This window comes from Equus asinus, chromosome 21 (assembly GCF_041296235.1).
Source record: "Equus asinus isolate D_3611 breed Donkey chromosome 21, EquAss-T2T_v2, whole genome shotgun sequence".
Taxonomy (NCBI): Eukaryota; Metazoa; Chordata; class Mammalia; order Perissodactyla; family Equidae; genus Equus; species Equus asinus.
The window spans coordinates 37920598-37939654 of NC_091810.1; the positions used below are offsets into that span (position 1 = coordinate 37920598).

General features: G+C 41.1%; 1 protein-coding gene across 20 annotated transcripts in view; it reads left to right on the forward strand.

Moving 5' to 3' along the window:
• The window catches only part of CADPS (calcium dependent secretion activator), a 431612-nt gene that overhangs the window by 89266 nt on the left and 323289 nt on the right, over positions 1–19057 (forward strand). For all 20 annotated transcript variants that reach the window (XM_070492692.1, XM_070492701.1, XM_070492702.1 and 17 more), the window contains exons 2-3: positions 5060–5173; positions 15114–15446. In XM_070492692.1, the coding sequence (XP_070348793.1) occupies positions 5060–5173; positions 15114–15446 (447 nt within the window). The remainder of the gene's footprint in view (positions 1–5059; positions 5174–15113; positions 15447–19057) is intronic.

Below are 19057 nucleotides of genomic sequence, written 5' to 3' on the forward strand. Positions count from 1 at the left end.
ATGCTTTCTCGACTCTTGACTACTGACCCTCCCTCTGAGCACTGGAGTCTAAATAAATAACTACCTCTCAGCGTGATACATATACCCTTAGGATTGTGAATAAAGTACTGAGCAAGTAGCAAACTCCACCTGGAGGATCTGGGACGGAGCCGCATGGGCTGGAGTTTGAAGACACATATGGAATTTTCCCACAGGCGTGCTTTCTCGAGGGAACAGTATGTGCAAAGACTCAATGGTGAGGATTCATCATCACGGAGGCTAAGGTTTATTGAGCGTTCTTGCTATGCCAGGTTCTGCAGTGAGTATTTTACTTATCCCAGTTAATCCTCACAGCAAACCTATGAGGTCACTGCTGGCCCATTTTGCAGAGGAAAAAACTGAGATGTGGATAGGTTAGTCATTTGCCCAGTGAGACACAGGTAGGGAGGTGACTAAATAAACACTAAATAATAAACACTGTTTATGAAATAACGTAAATAAATAAACACTATTTAATTAGTGGTGAGAAAAGTTGTGAACATGGACTGGCAGGCATCAGAACGGAGACATAAACGTAGCTCTGCCACTAGAATCCACGCCCCTAACTCTCCTGCTGAGAGCTGGAGGTGTCCAGGGAAGTGGGGGATGTTTTGCGCATCTTCATGATGTGTGTTCTCTGAACTTGACTTAAATTAATGTTCCTGGAGGCCTTCTCTTTTTGAGAATTTTATATTCTTCAATTTCTCTCCTCTGAAATCCTAAAACATAACTTTTGTGCACTTTTTTTTGCATGCCTTTTCTTCTCCATCTAGACTCTGAGGTAACTGACATCAATCCTTTATTTCTTTTGGTTCCCCAGAGCCTAGCCCTGGTCAACAAATGAGCGGTTGAGTGGGGTTTGTTGCCTGTTGAAGCCCCAGGGTCCGGGGCAGGGCTGGGCGGGCGGTAGGTACTCTGTAAATATTTCTTAAATAAATAAGCACTAGGCTTATTTAACAAAAGGTTAGAGTGATAACGGATTTCGTCCGGGTCAACAGTCAATCTTCATCATTCAGATGGTGTGCGCCTAATTTTGTTTCAACGGCTTGAGCATTTAAGGCAAAACCAAGGTTTATTGGTCTCTCCTCCCTTTCCTGCCCCACCACTCTACTCCATTCCACCTCAAAATCACACAGAATTGGTATTGACCCAGTCTTGGAAGGAATTCTGAGCAAGAAATTCTGTGAGACGCCTCAGTTGGTACTAAACTGTAAGGATTTGTTACTTAGGCCGGTTAAGGCTGGCCTGCTTAAAAGAAATTCATGTTATGGTGTCACTTTTATGAGCAAATCAACTACTACCTAATATTTCGGTTTAAATGGTTTCAAGCACATACAAAGTAATGTGATTTTCTGTACAGCTCCACTGATACCGATATCCCGGGGTCAGAACAGGAAACCTTCAGCAGCTTAGAAGTGAGTTCATTCCATTCTCTAGGCCTGTGCTGTCCAATAGAGTCGGGAGCCACTAGCTCTACAGGGCTATTGAACACTTGCAATGTGGTTATTTTGAATTGTGATGTATTGTAATGCATGAGATAAATACATCTGTACTTCAATACACCAGATAAATGCAGTCAAAATACAACAGATTTCAAAGACATAGTGTAAAAATAGAGTGTAAAATATCCACGAATAATTTGTATAATGATTACATGTTGAAATGATAATATTTTGGACATATTGGGTTCAATAAAGTATGTTAAAATTCACTTCACCTGTTTCTTTTTATTTTTTTAAATGTGACTACTGGAAAATGTAAAATTACACATGTGGCTAACAGTGGACAGCGTTGTTCTAGAATATAACAAATAGGAATCTGCTGAAACCCAACACCTTTGCATGTGCCCCCTACTTCATTATTCCCCACTTCTCCCAAAGTTATTAGCTAAGGCACCCAGCTTCTGTCTATGTCCATTCTCAAAACTCTGTTTTGTTTTGTTTTGTTTCCTGATAGAGACAAAACTTCAGTCTTCTCTAGCTTTAAGCTTTATTTTCTATTAGCAAGACTTGTATTGACTCTAATGATGAAAGCACCTTATATAGAAACTCATAACTTAAAAAAAAAAACCCTTATATCATGTCATTGAATAGCTATAACTATCCCAAAGTAGCAAGTAATTAGAATTATCACCATTTTCTAAGTGAGAAAATTATCCATTTTTCAAGGGAGAAATCTGAGGATGACAAAACATTTATTTATTTCAACTGGATCTGTTCCAGAAAGGCTTTTAAGTCTCTGGCCAATTCAAAGAATATAAGTGGCTTTCCAAGATGGCAAAATGGTCGATGGACCTGGGACTGGAATGACCTTCTGACTCTTGACACCAGAACAGCGGTTCTCAGACACAGTGGCCCATTATCAATAATGAAGTACAACTTTTTATAAAGAATGGCTAGAAGAGCAAAATTTTTAGCTGACTATCTTTTTATATAAATTAGGACTGATTCAAGGATTGGCAAAAATAATTTTTCTTTTGTATACTTCGTTCATTTATTCATTTAACAAGCGCTTACGGAGTGCCTGCCAGGTGTAAAAGCACTAAGTTGGCCCTGGGGCAACATTGATGAACAAAATAACAAGAAGAGACAGATGGTCTAGCAAATTTAATCATAACTAACAAGTAAGCATAAATGGTGTGCTGTGGAATCACATAGCAGGAAGACCTAGCTTCATAAGTCAGTACCGCTCATGCTGAGATGGAAGGACCGTGGGATATGGCTACATATGTAATGGAGGAGAGAGAATAAGTAGGAGTGTTTTAGGAATGCTTTCCGAAGTGGGAAAGAAAGGTGAAATTGATCAGGCAGGGAATTACATATAAGCTACTGTCCAAAATGTCTATGCCACATCCCGGAAGTGTATCCTGTACCTAGACATCATCTGTCATGTGGTCATAGGTGAAATAACAACAGTAAAGTTTGCAATCTTCTGCATTTTGCCATGCTGCACTTAGAAGGATATTTCTTTCTTTTTTTCCCCAACTTTATTGAGATATTATTGACATATAACATATGTGAGTTTAAATGTGTAACATGGTGATTTGATACACATATATATTACAAAATGATTACTACAATAAAGTTAGTTAACACCTCCATCCCCTCACATAATTACCATTTAGTGTTATTAACTATAATCACTATGCTGGATGTTAGATTCCTAGAACTTTTTAATCTTATAACTGGACATTTTTACCCTTTGACCAATATCTCCCCATTTCCCCCAAATCCCAGAGGCTGGTAAACACCACTCTACTCTCTGCTTCTCTGAGTTCAGCTTGTTTTAGCTTTTGTATGTAAGTGATATCATACTGTATTTATCTTTCTCTGATTTATTTCACTTAGCATTAACACCCTCAAGTTTTATCCAAGTTGTTGAAAAACAGCAGGATTTCCTTTTTGCTCATGACTGAATAATATTTAATTGCTTGTTACACACACACAAACACACAGACAGATACATATACATACACACACACACATCGTCTTTGTTCGTACATCTGTTTGATGGGCATTAGGTTGTTTCCACACCTTGGCTATTGTGAGTAATTCTGCAGTGAACATGAAGGTGCAGCTATCTCTTCAACATCCTGTTTTCATTTCCTTTAGATATATACCTAGAAGTGGGATTGCTGGATCCTATGGTAGTTCTATTTTTAATTTTTTGAGGAAGCTCCGTACTGTTTTCCATGGTGGCTGCACCAATTTACATTCCCACCAACAGTGCACAAGGGTTCCTTTTTCTCCACATCCTCACCAACACTTGTCTCTTGTCTTTTTGATGATAGCCGTTCTAACAGGTGTGAGGTGATATCCCATTGCAGTTTTGATTTGCATTTCCCAGATGATTAGTGGGGTTGAGCACTTTTCATGTACCTGTGGTCATTTGTATGTCTTCTTTGGAAATACGTATTCTTAGGTCCTCTGCCAATTTTTTAATTGGATTGCTATTGAGTTGTATGAGTTCCTTATATATTTTGGATGTTAACCATTTATCAGATAGATGATTTGCAAATATTTTCTCCCCTTCTGTAGGTTGCCTTTTCGTTTTGCTGATTGTTTCTTTTTCAGAAGCTTTTTAGTTTGATATAGTCCCATTTGTTTATTTTTGCTTTCATTCCTTGTGCTTTTGGTGTCAAAAAAACATTGCCAACACCAATGTCAGGGAGTTTTTTCCTATGTTTTCTTCTAGTAGTTTTCCAGTCTTTGGTCTTACGTCTTTTATCCATTTCAAGTTAATTTTTGTGAGTGGCATAAGAAAGGGGTCCATTTTCATTCTTCTGCGTATGACTATCCAGTTTTCCCAGCACCATTTATTGAAGAGACTCTCCTTTCCCCATTGAGTGTCCCTGGCTCTCTGTCAAATATGAGCTGACCATATATGTGTGGGTTATTTCTGGGCTTTCAGTCCTGTGCCGTTGCTCTATGTGTTAGTTTTAATGCCAGTATCATACAGTTTTGATTACTAGAGCTCTATAAAGCAGGATGTTTCAGACCACCTAAGGGGCCTGGTCAGTAGTGTCTTTAAAAACCACCTCTCAAAAAACAAAACAAACCCCTGATTTGTAGCATTTACCAATTTCCATGGTGTAACTAACTACTCCCATCCTGGCCGATATCTAGCTTCCAATAAGACATCACTTACTGTGGAGTTGGGAAGAGGTGTGTGCTGGCACCCACTGTGTATCCACAAAACAAATATAATAGATATAAGTAACCTCAAAAGTGCAGATAATAGTAAAATGTGATAAAATAATCAGAAAGCAACGAATTTTGAGTATGTATTTCCTTTGTTTTTAATAATTTATAGTATAAATTTATATTTGTATTTATATAACATATTATTTTCTAGAAGTGGCTGTGTTTAACAACTGCCTTATGAAATTCCTACAAATTTAACAATCAGCTCACATGTGCCTATACAAACTGGCTCCAGCATGCCAATGAGACTGGCATCTTCAGCATACATGATCCTTCAGTAACCATGATCCTGGTCTAGAACAATTTGTCACTGTCCCCTCTTTCTCTGTTTCTCACAGATCAGCAAACAGCAGCTACAGACAGTCAAGGACCGGTTTCAAGCTTTTCTCAATGGGGAAACCCAGATCGTGGCTGATGAAGCCTTCATGAACGCTGTCCAGAGTTACTATGAGGTAAGACTCAGGCAGAAGGATGCCAAGACTGCTCAAACCTAAAGCCCTGGGCTTCTGAACTCCTAGCCAGTGGCAACAGTAGCCCTGGCCTTCTACAGGGCCATCCTGCCTGAGGCAAAGAGGCGGGTGATTGGTTACAATTTTAAGGACCAACAGCATTTTGTTTCGGGGAAAACTGAACGGAAGCTACTGTTTACCAACTGATTTTTATACCAGGCAGTGTGCTGCAGGCTTTACATACAATGTCTTGTTTAATCTCTACAACAGTCTTATGAGTTAAGTCCTGATATTATTCCCATTATACTGATGAAGAAGGTTAGATCAATTACTCAAGGTCACACAGCTTTTAACTTCCACAAGCTAAGACTTGAACTGAGTCGAGAGCATTTTCCCACCACTTTCACCCTTTCTAAAGGCTGTTAACACCTGCTAAGGATGCTGCCTTCACTAGCTTCCTTTTTCTTTCTATTAAAATGGTGCTGTGAGTTCTTTCCTCCAAGTTAGAACACTGTCCAAGATGCAGTACTGTTCTCAGGAGAAAACCTGTAAATGAGATAATATATCCTGTGTACATATCACAAGTAAATGCCCACCTATAGACCTCAGAGGTTTACTTATCAGTAAAGTGAATTTGGAATTCCAGTAGTATTTTTAAATTTTATAATTATTCTTCCATGATGTGGTCATTGGACTGTACACCACTAATGAGGTAGACGTGCCATACCTTCCTATTGGTGATGTCTACTTGACATGCATATTTTCAAAAATGATTATTTTGGGGGTCTGCCTTGTGGCTGACTGGTTAAAGTCCCATGCACTCCATTTTAGTGGCCCAGGTTCACGGGTTCGGATCCTAGGCATGGACCTACTCCACTCAGCAGCCATGCTGTGGAGGTGTCCCACATACAAAATAGAGGAAGACTGGCATAGATATTAGCTCAGAAGAAATCTTCCTCAGGAAAAACAAAATGATTATTTGGTCATTGAAAGACATTTTACTTTATATTAATCTATTTTTATGTGAACCAGATATTCTCTGTATTTGGAATCCTGTGCCCAAAACGTCTTATCCATTGTCAAGGCTAGATTAAAATCATTGGAAACCAACCCTTAAGCACTGAAAAACTCATGGCATCCTGCCTTACACAATTCAGAGTGATAACAATAAACTATAAAATAAGTGTAAGGAAATCCAAAAAATTCTGATTTTCTTCCCACATTGGATGGATTCACTGATTTCCTTCCTTCCTTTTGTTTTTTAATTATTATCTAGCAAATTATTTCAAAACAAAAACATTGGTGCTCCTGCTTCTCTGGTGCTCCAAGCACCTGTTGCTTCTGCCCATTGGGCGATCCAGTCCTCAACAGATGCTTTAAAAATGTTAGTTGGTTGATTCGGTTAAATTCTTCTTCCCACTTGTGAAAGCACGTGACTCCTCCTTTCATGGAGAGAGTGGAACAAGATTGCAATTAGATCTTGTGACAATATTATCGATTGATTTTTTAATGAATGTTTAATAGTAAACAGCCCTTGTCTCTGTGATGTTTGCTGGGTCCAGCCACAAACTCATCTTATACACCATTTCTTCAGTGAAATTTCTATTTGGATCTATTTTAGGTGTCAGGTTCATTTTTATATTTGTCAAATTTAAGCTTTCTTTCATTTCACAAATAGTGTTAATTATTGCCAGTTAGTATTGAACTTATTGCTTTATCTGATGTGGTGCAATTTTTCAGCTGAGTTTAATCGAGAGTGGAAATGAGATTTGGAATCACAATGATGGTGTGGCAGTGAATAACTTGAATATATTTAACAAAAGATTCTGTTAAAACTACCAGAGAATGAAATTAATTTCCCCCCTTTTTTTCAAGTTCTGAAAGCTAGTTCAGACCAGGCAGACCCTTATCATAATTCTCCATGTTTAGAGTCATTCACCAGTTTATAAATTTGGAGACTGCAAATCTTAATTAGACAGCTCATCTGACTAATGACATAAATTAAAAGAAAGTGCCATTTCTATCTATTAATTAAATTTGAAAATTAGTAGTCATCAACATGCTAATGAGTCTCTGGAAATTACCATTATATTTGTAGTGATCTTGATATTTTCTTCTCTAGTGGCCAGTTTATTTGAAAGAACTTCTTTTTAGTCTGGTAAGAATTTAGGCATTGAGAAATCACTGAATATTTGATACTGAGATTTGGGTAACAGGAAATAATGTGGAATATTAATTATTTACCATATTCACTAGTAAAGCTTTAGAGAGTCTTGAGATTCATGTTTCCTGGAAAGCCTAACCCTCTGGGCAAAGGTTCCCCCAGTCAAGGGATCAGGAAGAACTCTTTCCCCGAGAGAGCTGCAAGGTGATTACTCCACCTTTTCTTCCTTTCCCTTCACCCTTGGGTGGTGGAGATGCTAGTGTCTCTTCTTCCACCCTCCTCTGGGATCCAATTGCTTCCCTGTCAGTGTCTGTCTTGATCAGGACTCTTTGGATTACAAGTGACAGATACCCGCTTTAAACTGGCTTAAACCAAAACAGGGTTTATTTGCTCAAGCAACCTAAAAGTCCAGTGGTAGACCTGGTTTCAGCTGTGGCTGGATCCAGAGACTCCGAAGATGCCAGCAGGACAGGTATCTTTCTCCCCATTCCTCAGCTTTGCCCTGGCCAGTGTTGGCTTCATTCTTAGGCAGGTTCTCTCCATGCGGAGGACATTGGCAGCACCAGGTCACATCCTTCCAGTTTAGCAACCCCAGGAGCAATACGTCTTACTGATAGTCCCCAGGAAAAGGCCCGGGGGTGACTTGGTTGGACTGACATGGGTTATGTGTCCTTTCTTGAGCCAGTCACTATGGATGAGGGGTGAAATAGACTGGGGGATAAGACCTAAGACAAATACTACCTCTTGTGCCTGAGTCCAGGCGCAGCCCCACTGGAGCCATTTGTATTGGAAATACAATGGTTTTCCAATAAGAAATTAGCTTCTTTTTACTGAAGAAGGGGGAATGTATGCTTGGCAGACAAAACCAACAGACACCCTCCTTCTAAACTCACTCTCTTTCACACACACTCACACACACAATCCACACCACCATACCACACCTTCACATCCCAGTTTACCAAGAGTGCTGTCATTAAAAAAGAAAAAAACCTTTTTTTTCAAAAAGTTCTGAGATTACTACACTAAAGAAAATCAGTTTCAGGCATTGCCTTGTCTTGCTAAGGCAATAATGGTTTGTCAACACAGTAGAGTAGCAAAGAGTAATTTTTCAAAAAGAAAAGGAGTGGGGAAGGCACTGTCCTTTTTCCATCTGTGCCTATCCAGCCCAGCCTGAACCCAGCTGGCCAGCATTAACCACAAGCTGATGAAACCTGAGTCCTGAGCGTGGTCGGGATAAAGGGAGGTCAGGGTCCCTTAATGCTCTCGAGAGCATGCAGGTTAATTTTGTCCTTTCCCCGTGGCCCTGATTGTCAAAGCGGATCAAGCAGGTCAGCAAAGTAATCCTTTAATCTCTTCCATTACGGCTTTGAGTGCCCAGTGCTGAGGTGGGTGTCCAGCAATCCTATCCTGTTCCCACAGCCACGGTCTTAATGCGTCAGAGAGCCCACCCATCTCTCCATGGCCCTCACGTCTTTTCTAATTCTCAGCTCTTTTAAGACAAATGTCTGAAACACAAGCCCTCCCACCCTCCATTCTCATTCTCACCTTCCCATCTCTCTGCTTCATTTTGGTTCCTTCACATGCTGGTCCTGAAATTAGAGAAAAGAGTTAAATGGAAAAGTTTTACAAAACCTTTCTCAGATGCTGCCTGAAGGGAACGTGGGGGGGTTTGGTGAGAAGTGGGAGTGTAGGATGAGGTGAAAGACGTACAAGCAATAGTTTGAGAACACTACGGCTGAGACCTGGGCTTCAGCCAGTGAAACTGCTCGATTGAGCTTTGTTTGGTTTGGTTTGCTTTTTGCTGAGCTCCTCTAACAAAAGCCCTGTTGGTTTTTGTCAAACTAGCTTTGAATGTTGTGTCCAACAGAATTCTTTAGTTGCTAGCAACAGAAACTGTGGTTAAATTAACAATAACTGTTGTTTTTTTTTATTGTTTTATTGGTTTTTTTATAATTGTTGTTTTTGTTATTAAAAGAAATAACCAAGCTTAATGAAAGATGGAAAGTAAGGCAGCTTAACTTCAGGAAGCCAGGTAGCAGGATATAATGGACACCTTATCATTGGTATGAATCTGCTCCAACCCCTTCCATCCTTGGGCCACCCCACTCTGGGGTCTGAATCCCAGAAGGAGAAGTCCGATTGGCCAAGCTCAGGTCCCAATCCACCACTTGGCTAAGGAAGGACAAGATCCCATGATTGACAGTCCCACTGAAACTGTGTGCAACGGCAAAGACGTTCTTGGACTGAGGCGCTGTTATCAGAAGGGAAGGACAATTTGGCCCGCAAAACCTAGAGGTATCCTCTGCTCTGGGAGATAAACTTGACATACTTTGTTTAGTCTTTATGATTGAACCTTTTTTTAGTCTAAGAAAAGTAGAAGTCAGCTCTTATCTAGCTATTTTTCTGAAATGAAGCTATCTATTTTTCAATAAGCAAAACTATAACTCCTCAGGAGCCTGAAAACAGATATATCCCTGGGAGAGGCGTAGCTACCCATTCTAAAGGCATTTGTTCTTGTGGGGAAAGCCAGGCAAGGAAGGAGGGAACAGAGGTCAGAGTGGCTAGGAGGATGGATTAGTGTCCAAAAGATCAACTAGAATTCAACCCCACGTCTTTCAGACACTAAACTCATCCTCCTAAGCACTCTGACCTCTGCCTTCTAATTCTAGTTCTGCTGCACACTGCCTGTAGGACCTCAGCCAAGTCTGAGCCTCAGTTTCTTCATCTGTAATAGGACCTTCCTGGCATAATTGTTGTCAAGGTTAAATTACACACACACGCACACACAAACATATAACCTCACCCTAAATCTAGTACCCAGACAGTGCCATTATAAATATATTAAGATGAGAGGGGAGCCTGGTGCTGTAGTGTCCATCTGCTTCATGGAAAGAATTGAAGAGAGTTAAAAGTGGATAGAATCCATCCACTCCCTGGTTTCAGGGCCTTGACATGGGATAAAAGAGATGCAAGGCCAAGGAGGGGAGAGGGTACAGACAGGGCAAAGTGACCTAATTTTGCTCTTAACCTACCACCACCCACCACAGGTCAGGGCCCAGATCTGCTTCTCAATTTGCCCCAGCATCCTTGACTTTTTGATGAAGAATATCTTTTAGATCCAAAGATGCATTTTATTTTAGAAATTAACGTGGACTTTGCCTCAAGGAGGTAAAATTTTCCCATGTAGAAAGAGGTGTTTTAAGTGATTATGAAAGTAAAATATATTATTAAAAATATATGTAAATTATAAAAATAGACAATATAGAAAAAATCTAAATGAAGTGGTTAGAAAAATACCTGTAATCCCATGATCCTAGACAACTACTATTAAATTTTGGCATATATCTTTTCAAGTATTTTTGATGTGTCTATATGCATAGAGATAGCTATTCAATTTCCATATTAAGATTATCAGGGAAATTACTACAAAATATTAATATCCCGCTTGTTTCATTTAGCACCTGTGGTTTTCAGTCTCCTTCCTACCTCTGCAAAAGTCACACATGTGACATACTCTCATCCATTTTATTACCTATGATTTTCTCAATCCAGGGTCATGCTCCTATCACCCAACCCCACCTCACCCCTGCCATTGGAAGTCTCTGGTTTAGCAATATATCATAGACGTCTTTGGATGCTAATGAAAAAAATATTATCTTTTTTCATGTCTGCATGATATTCTATTGAAAAATAACAGCCAACTTGTTCCATTCTTGTAGCAGGCACCATGCTCACCAGTTGACATGCCTTGTCTCATTGAATCCTCACCCAAATCCTACAAGGGAGGTTTGTTATGATTCCCATTTGAGTGATGGGGAAACTGAAGCCCAGAAAGATTAAGTAGCTTTGACAAGTTAGCAGCTGGTAGAGCCAGGATTTGAACCCAGGCCGTCTGACACTAGAGCCTGTTCTTCCCGTTAGCTATGTGCCATTCATGAGTAGCAACCAGGTCTTGTTTTTTTTTTTTTTAATGTTATTTACTCTAACATCTACGTCTATTTCTTGTTTATATTGGAATGACAATGCTTTTTTAGAGCAGGAAAGGGTTTGTCTTGGCTTTTCAGCCCATCGGCAAGGAAGTGGGAGCTGGACCAGCTTTATCTGGTACCATGTACAGTAGTTAAGTACTATGGGCTTGTGTGTTTCTAGGACAACCTTGAGGTTGCTTGGCTCTGGTGATGGAGGGAAGGACTGATGGATGAGGTCGAGTCTCTGAATTGACTGCCCTTCATCATTCCATATTTATTTGTTTATCTTCCATCTCCCATTATGACCTGTCTGGAAGTTGGAAGAGGAGTGGGGAGGATTTATGGATGTGCTGCATAGAGCTGTGCCTGGGGTTGAAGTCTGTTGCGACAGCCACCAAAAACAAAACAGAAAACAAAAACAAAAGCACCAGATAGAGCTCCCAGTAGAAATGAGTTTCAAGGATCATTTTAGAGACACACAAGCACATCAGTATTCTGTGGCTGTATTCACTACACGGCGAGGCTGGCCCAGTCCCCACATCCCTTCTGACAGACTGAGAAGCCAAGACAGATGATCTGCCTGGAAAATTAGTTTCTGCTACCTTCTCCTCTCCCCATGGCTGTCTTGCCTCCTTATGTCACCTCGTCTTTGCTGTCTTCTCAACCTTCAGCCTCCTTCCTCCGCACTCTTGACATTCCACTCATTTCCCCTCATTCTGGGGCCTGGCAGTCACATCTAACCTCTGGACAGACGGAGCCCTCCATTCTTCAAAGTCCTCTTGCTTTGATCCTCATCAAAGAAGGCTGGCTGGATTAACCCCATGTGAGGAGAGTGAGGTTGATAGGGGTTAAGGGACTTGTCAAGGCCATCCACTAGGAGTTCAAAAGTATTTATTGAGTAGCTACTATGTACAAAGTAAGAGATTGTGTGAAGCAGATGATGTGCACAGGATCCAGGGGTCACCCAGCCAGCTATGGATGCCAGCTGAGACCAAGGGGCCAACATTTTCATTTCTTACCCTGTGTTATCAGGTCCCATGGAAAATCTAGCCTCAGTCAATTGTTTTGAGAGACCAGTATATCATGCTTGCTGGTTTCTCCTTTACCTTCTTTCCCCCAGCCAGATATAAGCTCAATAGGATCTCTGCTTTGAGATGTCTGCTTTGTTTGTGGTGTTCCTTCACTCTTTTCTTTCAACATGGCACCAACTCTGTGCCAGGTACTGTCTTAGGCACTCAGAAGAAGTAATAGGAAAAAACAGTTACAAATCCTTCCTTCCTGGGACTTACAGTCTAGCTGGAGCCTCAGGTATTAACCAAACAGTCACAAAGACAAATGACAAATGGCAGCTATGGAAGGACTTTGGAGGAAAGGAATACGGTGCTGAGAGTCTATAGTGGGGTCCTGCTCCAGGTTTTCTGCCTATTCTCTTTGTCCCCTTCGGGTCTGTTTTCCACATTAAAGTCAGAGAATGTGAACTTGATCATGCCATGTCCCAGCTTAAAACCTTCAATGGCTTCCCAGTGCCCTTCAAATGTAGACAATATCCTTAATGTGGCCCCCCCATGCCCTTGGCCCTCTGGCCCCTTCCTGCCCATCTTACATTGATCATTCCGCCACCCCTCACAGCCAAGCCACACTAGCTTCTCCTTGTTTCCTCAGACACTCAGGGGCTTTGCACATCTTGATGCTTCTCTCTGAAATATTCTTCCACTCTCTCTTTATGCATCCATCTTTCCCATATCATCTCAAAGGAGTTTTCCTCCAGGAAGGCTTTCCTGACTACATGTTAGAATAGGCCCCTGGCTCTAGGCATCTCTGGACTTTCCCTTGACAGCACTTGTCCCAGATTGTAATGATATTTGGATGAGATTATAGGATGATGTCGTGGAGGTACGAGAGCTGGATCTGCACCTGTTTTACTCACCTCTATATCCCTGGCACCTGGCACAATGCCTTCCACATCGTGAGTGCCCAAGGAAAGGATGACTGGGTTCATGAAGAAGAGTCTAAACGTTGCAGCTGGAAGGACAACTCCACAATTTTATAGTTCAATTCCCTCAGTGTACAGATAAGAAACTGTCAAATCAGAGATGGGAGGTGACTTACCCAAGGTCACACAGTGAGTTAGTGGCAGAATTGGCCTGGGATCATGGGTTCTATCTCCTGTCACAATGCTATACTTCCTCTCCAGAAATTTTCTCTAATTGCCCCAAACCTTTGATGTTCTTTGAGATCTGGACTTATAACTGAGGTACATTGTACCTGAAAAAACTGCAATAAGCATTACAGATTTTCAGGTGAATTCTTTAGCTCATTAAGACTCATTAAGGCCTGAGGATTCATTTGAAACTTTTTTCTGTAATTGATTTTTAAATGAACTCTAAGGTCTCAACTGAGTACCAGTTCCCAGGCACAGGGGAGTGGACGATGAGCTCTAGCCTATGAAGCAAACCCTCAGCCCTCCTTCTTTCTAAATTAGTTCATTAAATTGATGATAAGCAGAAGCCACTTGTCTAACATCTCGCCTCCCCGAGGAAGGCTTTGTGTTGAAGCAGGAGACAATGACATGCCCCCCAAGCAATGCCGTCTCATGGCCAACGAGGGCATTTCCTGAAATCTGACAGGCGAGGGAACATTTATTCTGCCTCTGGAAGGGTATTTATGCACCTTCTGAAGTGTGACCAGGACACAGCTCAAAAGTGTCAGATGTTTCCTCTCTGAATATGAAGCAGCAGCTTCACTACCTTGTATGACACCCGGAACCATGTAGCTGGTGTAAGCTCCCGAATGGTGGGCACTGGGGCGAAAGTAAAGTGTTCTCAATGGATGGCTTGGCCCCAGCACCCAGGAAGCACCAGCAAAGCAACCAAGGTTCTCCACCAGACAGAAGAAGTTCTCCACCAGGCAGGTGAGATTCACAGGAAAGGAAGGAACCAGGGTGAAGTCAAAAGATCGTACATTGATATTCAGCCAATTTCAGTTACAAAGAACAAGTCCCTTCCCTTCTCTGGAGTCTTGGTTTTTCTCTTTACAAAATGGACTGCATATAAGGCCTAGCCTCTTTGTTCATTCACTCTCAAAGTGCCAGGCTCTATACTAGGGACGGGTGATACTGTGGGGAACAAGATGGGCACAGTCCTTGCCCATATGGAGTTTACATTTTTGGAAGGGAGACAGACATTAAATACATATTTACCTAAGATGTGTTCAATTTCAGTTGTGATGTGTATCATTGAGAGGATAAAATGAGATAGAAATAGTGGTTAACATTTAAGTGCTATGTGCCAAACATCATGCCAGGTATTTTATGTAGAATAATAATAACAACCACAACCACAACCCTTGTGGCACTTTTTTAAGTGCTTATGATGTATTTAATCCTCACTTAAAAATACCTGTGATGTAGAGACCACTATTATCCCCATTTTATAGATGAGAAAACTGAGGTACAAAGAGGTTAATTTGCCAAAAGAAACACAGCCCCTAAGTGGCGGAGAAAGAACCCAGACAGTCTGAGCACAAAGTCTGTAAACTATATGCTGCCTCTTGAGATATTACTATCTCATTTAATCCTTGCAACAGCCTAGTAATTACTATTGTTATTCTCATTTTCCAGATTTGGACACAAAAGCAAAATGCGTACGTGACTTCTCTGAGTTGCACAGCTAGGAGGTGGTAGGGCAGGATGTAACCCACACCGGTGCCCTCTGGGATGCCCATGATGAGATCGGCCCAGCCTCCAGCCCCAGGGAGCTGATATCTCCAGGGCTGACTTCCTAATGTTTTTCCTGGTTGTGTTCTTGCTCAGGTGTTCCTGAAGAGTGACCGTGTGGCCCGCATGGTGCAGAGTGGGGGCTGCTCTGCCAACGACTCTCGGGAGGTCTTCAAGAAGCACATTGAGAAGAGGGTGCGCAGCCTGCCCGAGATTGATGGCCTCAGCAAGGAGACTGTGCTGAGCTCCTGGATGGCCAAGTTTGACGCCATCTACCGTGGGGAAGAGGACCCCAGGAAGCAGCAGGCCCGGATGACGGCCAGCGCAGCCTCTGAGCTGATTCTGAGCAAAGAGCAACTCTATGAGATGTTCCAGAACATTCTTGGGATCAAGAAGTTTGAACATCAGCTGCTGTATAATGCCTGCCAGGTAAGGTGTCAATCACCTGGGCCCAGAGCTGTAAGTAAGCATAATCAGATTATGACTTCTGTGTGCCCTAGGCACTGTTGCCTTCATGGGCCACTCTTGCTAAAAAAACATTACAAATTATATTTTACAAGTGCATTGGCAAAAGTTGACCTTAATTCAGGTTAGAATATATTCATATTTTTCTTCTGATTTAAAAAAACAAGTTAAAAGACTTCTGTGAGCCCCTGAAAGTCTCGTGGGCCATAGGCTTTGTGCGTATTGTGTCTCATGGGTAAACTGGCCCTGTGAGTAAGGCCTGGCTTCCGTGTGTTGAAAGTGCTACAAGTTCAAAAGAATCTTTTTTTTTTTTTTTAAAGATTGGCACCTGAGCTAACAACTGTTGCCAATCTTCTTTTTTTTTTCTGCTTTATCTCCCCAAACCCACCCCCACCCCCCCATACATAGTTGTATATCTTAGTTGCAGGTCTTTCTAGTTGTGGGATGTGGGACGCTGCCTCAACATGGCCTAATGAACGGTGCCTTGTCCGCGGCCAGGATCCGAACCCTGGGCCACCGCAGCAGAGCGCGCGAACTTAACCACTCTGCCACGCAGCCGGTCCCCAAGAATCATTTTTTTAAAAAGATTGTTTTGCCTTTAAAATAGGTGGTGTTTACCAGCTGAGGGACTTATAATTTCTCAGCTGGGGAGACAATTGGACTTCCCACCTGGTCATCAAGAGTAATTATTTAAAATCAAAAGCTTCCAGAAGCCCTGAGTATATCATACCACATATTTGTCACATCACCAATTTCCGAGTGGATCTGAGGGGCCTAGCTACAGCTCTGCTTGGGCCCACCCCAAAATGGGCCTATATTTTTTTCTGGATCAGGAGTGAGGTGAGGGTGTGAGACACTCTAGATCTTCATTTCCTGTGAATCTTTCCATTATATTCATTCATTCAACAAATATATATTGAGTGCCTCCTTTGCAATCTTTGCAAATTTTAGTGAGTGTCACTACGGGGCATTTTTTAAATGCACATTCCCAGCCTCCAAACCTAGAGATTCTGATTGTACATTCTTGGGATAGGGCCCAGGAATCTGCATTTGAAACAAGGGCCTCCTTCCCTGGTAGTTTTGTTGCCCTTCCTCTTCTAAGAACCATCAGAGAAACTCAGCTGTGCCCTAGTTTCTCCAGCACAGCTCCGCCCCTCAGGTAGGTTAAAGGAAGACATGCTAGTGTGTTGGCTAAAAGTTGTTCCTCGCTCAGAATCAGACAGACCTAGGTAAATCTTAACATGACCCCTCAGTAGCTTTGCGGCCTTGGGGAGTTAGTAAACCTCTCCACACATGAGCTTGGGATGAAATCGTTATAAGGATTCAATGTGTATAAAGCCCAGAGCAACACGGGGCACTTTATAAATGGTAGCAGTTAAAATATAGTCTACAAGAAGAGGCAAAAAGTCAACAGACAGTATTAGAACTGCCCTAAACATTGAACTTGAGAATGACAGGACTTTGAGGCTTCCTTCTTTGAGCCTTCATGGCTCACCCCTAGTTCAAGGTACCAACATCTCTTACCTGGGTGACCACAGGGTCTACCCAACTAGTAACCCTGGCTCTCCACTTGCCACACAATAAAGCACCCATCGCACACAGCTGGAGGGATCTCCTTAACATGTAAATTGGATCATGCCACTTCTCTGCTTAAAACCTTCCAGTGACATCCCATTGCCTTTAGAATGATGTCCCAACTCCTCGCTCACGCTTGGGGCAGTACATGAAGCAGCCCTGCTCAGACCCTTTTCTCCACATGCTTACTCACTGGCCTTCTTTCTGTTTCCCCAACATATCAAATAGGTTCTGGGCCTTTGCATTTGCTCTTCCCTCAGCTTAGAATGCTCATTGCCAAGACCTTTGCATGACTGGCACAGCTTAAATGTCAACTTCTCCAAGAGGTCTTGCAAGACCACCCCATTGAAAGTTCTCCCTTGCCTCACACCTCACCAAGTCACTCTCTCTCCCATCCCCCTGTTCTATTTGCATCACAGCCTTTACCACTATTTTCCATTTCTTGTTCATCTATTTATTACCTGTCTTGTCCTCCATGCCCATCCTTCACCAGAATGTTAGCCTCATGAGGATGCATTCATCTTTGCCTTATTTGCTAATATTTCCAGTGCATGAAACAATTCTTGGCACATAGTAGGTGCTCAAAAATTGACTATTGAGTTAATAAATGGATAATAGCAGATTATTTTTACTAGTAGATAGGGTCTTGTTATCAACCATTATAGCTTACCCAGAACTTTCTGAATATTTTAGTAAGTAGGAGTCTGTTTAGCATTTCCTAATAAAATATATACATTACATTCAGAGATATTCCTGACATCCTACTTTCTTCTTAGCCAACTTCTATTCAGAACACTGACTGCCAACCCAAAGGTAGATGGTTTCTTTGGTAGGTCAAGAAATATTTTTAAATTCTCAAATAAATCTCAATATAAAATTAAATTTAATTGTTCTTTTTATTTAAAATATTATTGCATCCCATGTGGCACTGTTAGAATAGGGTAGGTAGGTGATATTACCATCACTACCACCACCACCATCTTCTCCACCACAAGAAGATGGGTGGTCATAACTTCAAAAAGATTGACAATCACCCACCTGGATTAAAGGTAAGATTCAAAATTACAGAGATAGTCAAGTGTTCTTAAACCTGCTGGGCACAAAGTGATTCTAGGAATTAATGTTTCGTCTTATTGCAACAGCTTATCATGCGTATTTTTTGTTCTTGCTCAAACATCAGTATCATTGGAATGAATCCATTGCTATGCCATTGCTTATTTCAGTGTTTTTGAACTTGTTGAATGGGATGAATGGCAGGACCATATTTTACTGTTTTTCCCTAAAAAAGGAATTAATTCAACTCATATTTTTAACATCTTTTCTGTGAGTTGGAAAGAAAATACAGTAATATAAAAGAATTTTGTCCTGTCTCCCAAGAATAACAATTGTCCCCTTAGCTAAAAGAGAATTCTAAGAAATGTAAAGGATGTACTTCTTGGGACAGAAATCCTCAAGGCATTTACCATTATATTCCATACTCACACCTGAGTCTGATTATTGCTTTAAGGGTTCACGTCAGTAGAAATTAGAACAAAGAGCATATGTAGGTAATTCACAAAAGAAAAAAATATAAATGAAGTCTAAATATATAATTATTTTTATTTCCATGTCTTCAGTAATCTGTGCTATATAAGTGTATTGGCAACAATAAAAGTATTTTAAAAGAAAAATAACATTGGTAATGATAGTACATCACAAATGTTATAGAAATGGGACTTATCGTGATTTCCCATTGGAATAATTTATTATTGTAACCTTTCTGTACTTTTTTAAATTGCAGCAAAACACATTTATAATGGGCAAAGCTTTTGCCCTCATAGCTTTACCCGTAGGAATTTGTTCTGAGTAAATACTCAGAGACGTGTAGAAGAGTGTTAAATCCAAAGGTGTTCATTGCAGTGCTTATACGGCGGTGAAAATATGGAAGCAACTTTACTTCCCAACAGTAGGAGATGAATTAATTAGATTTCCATTCAACCATGTGAGAGAATACCCTCCAG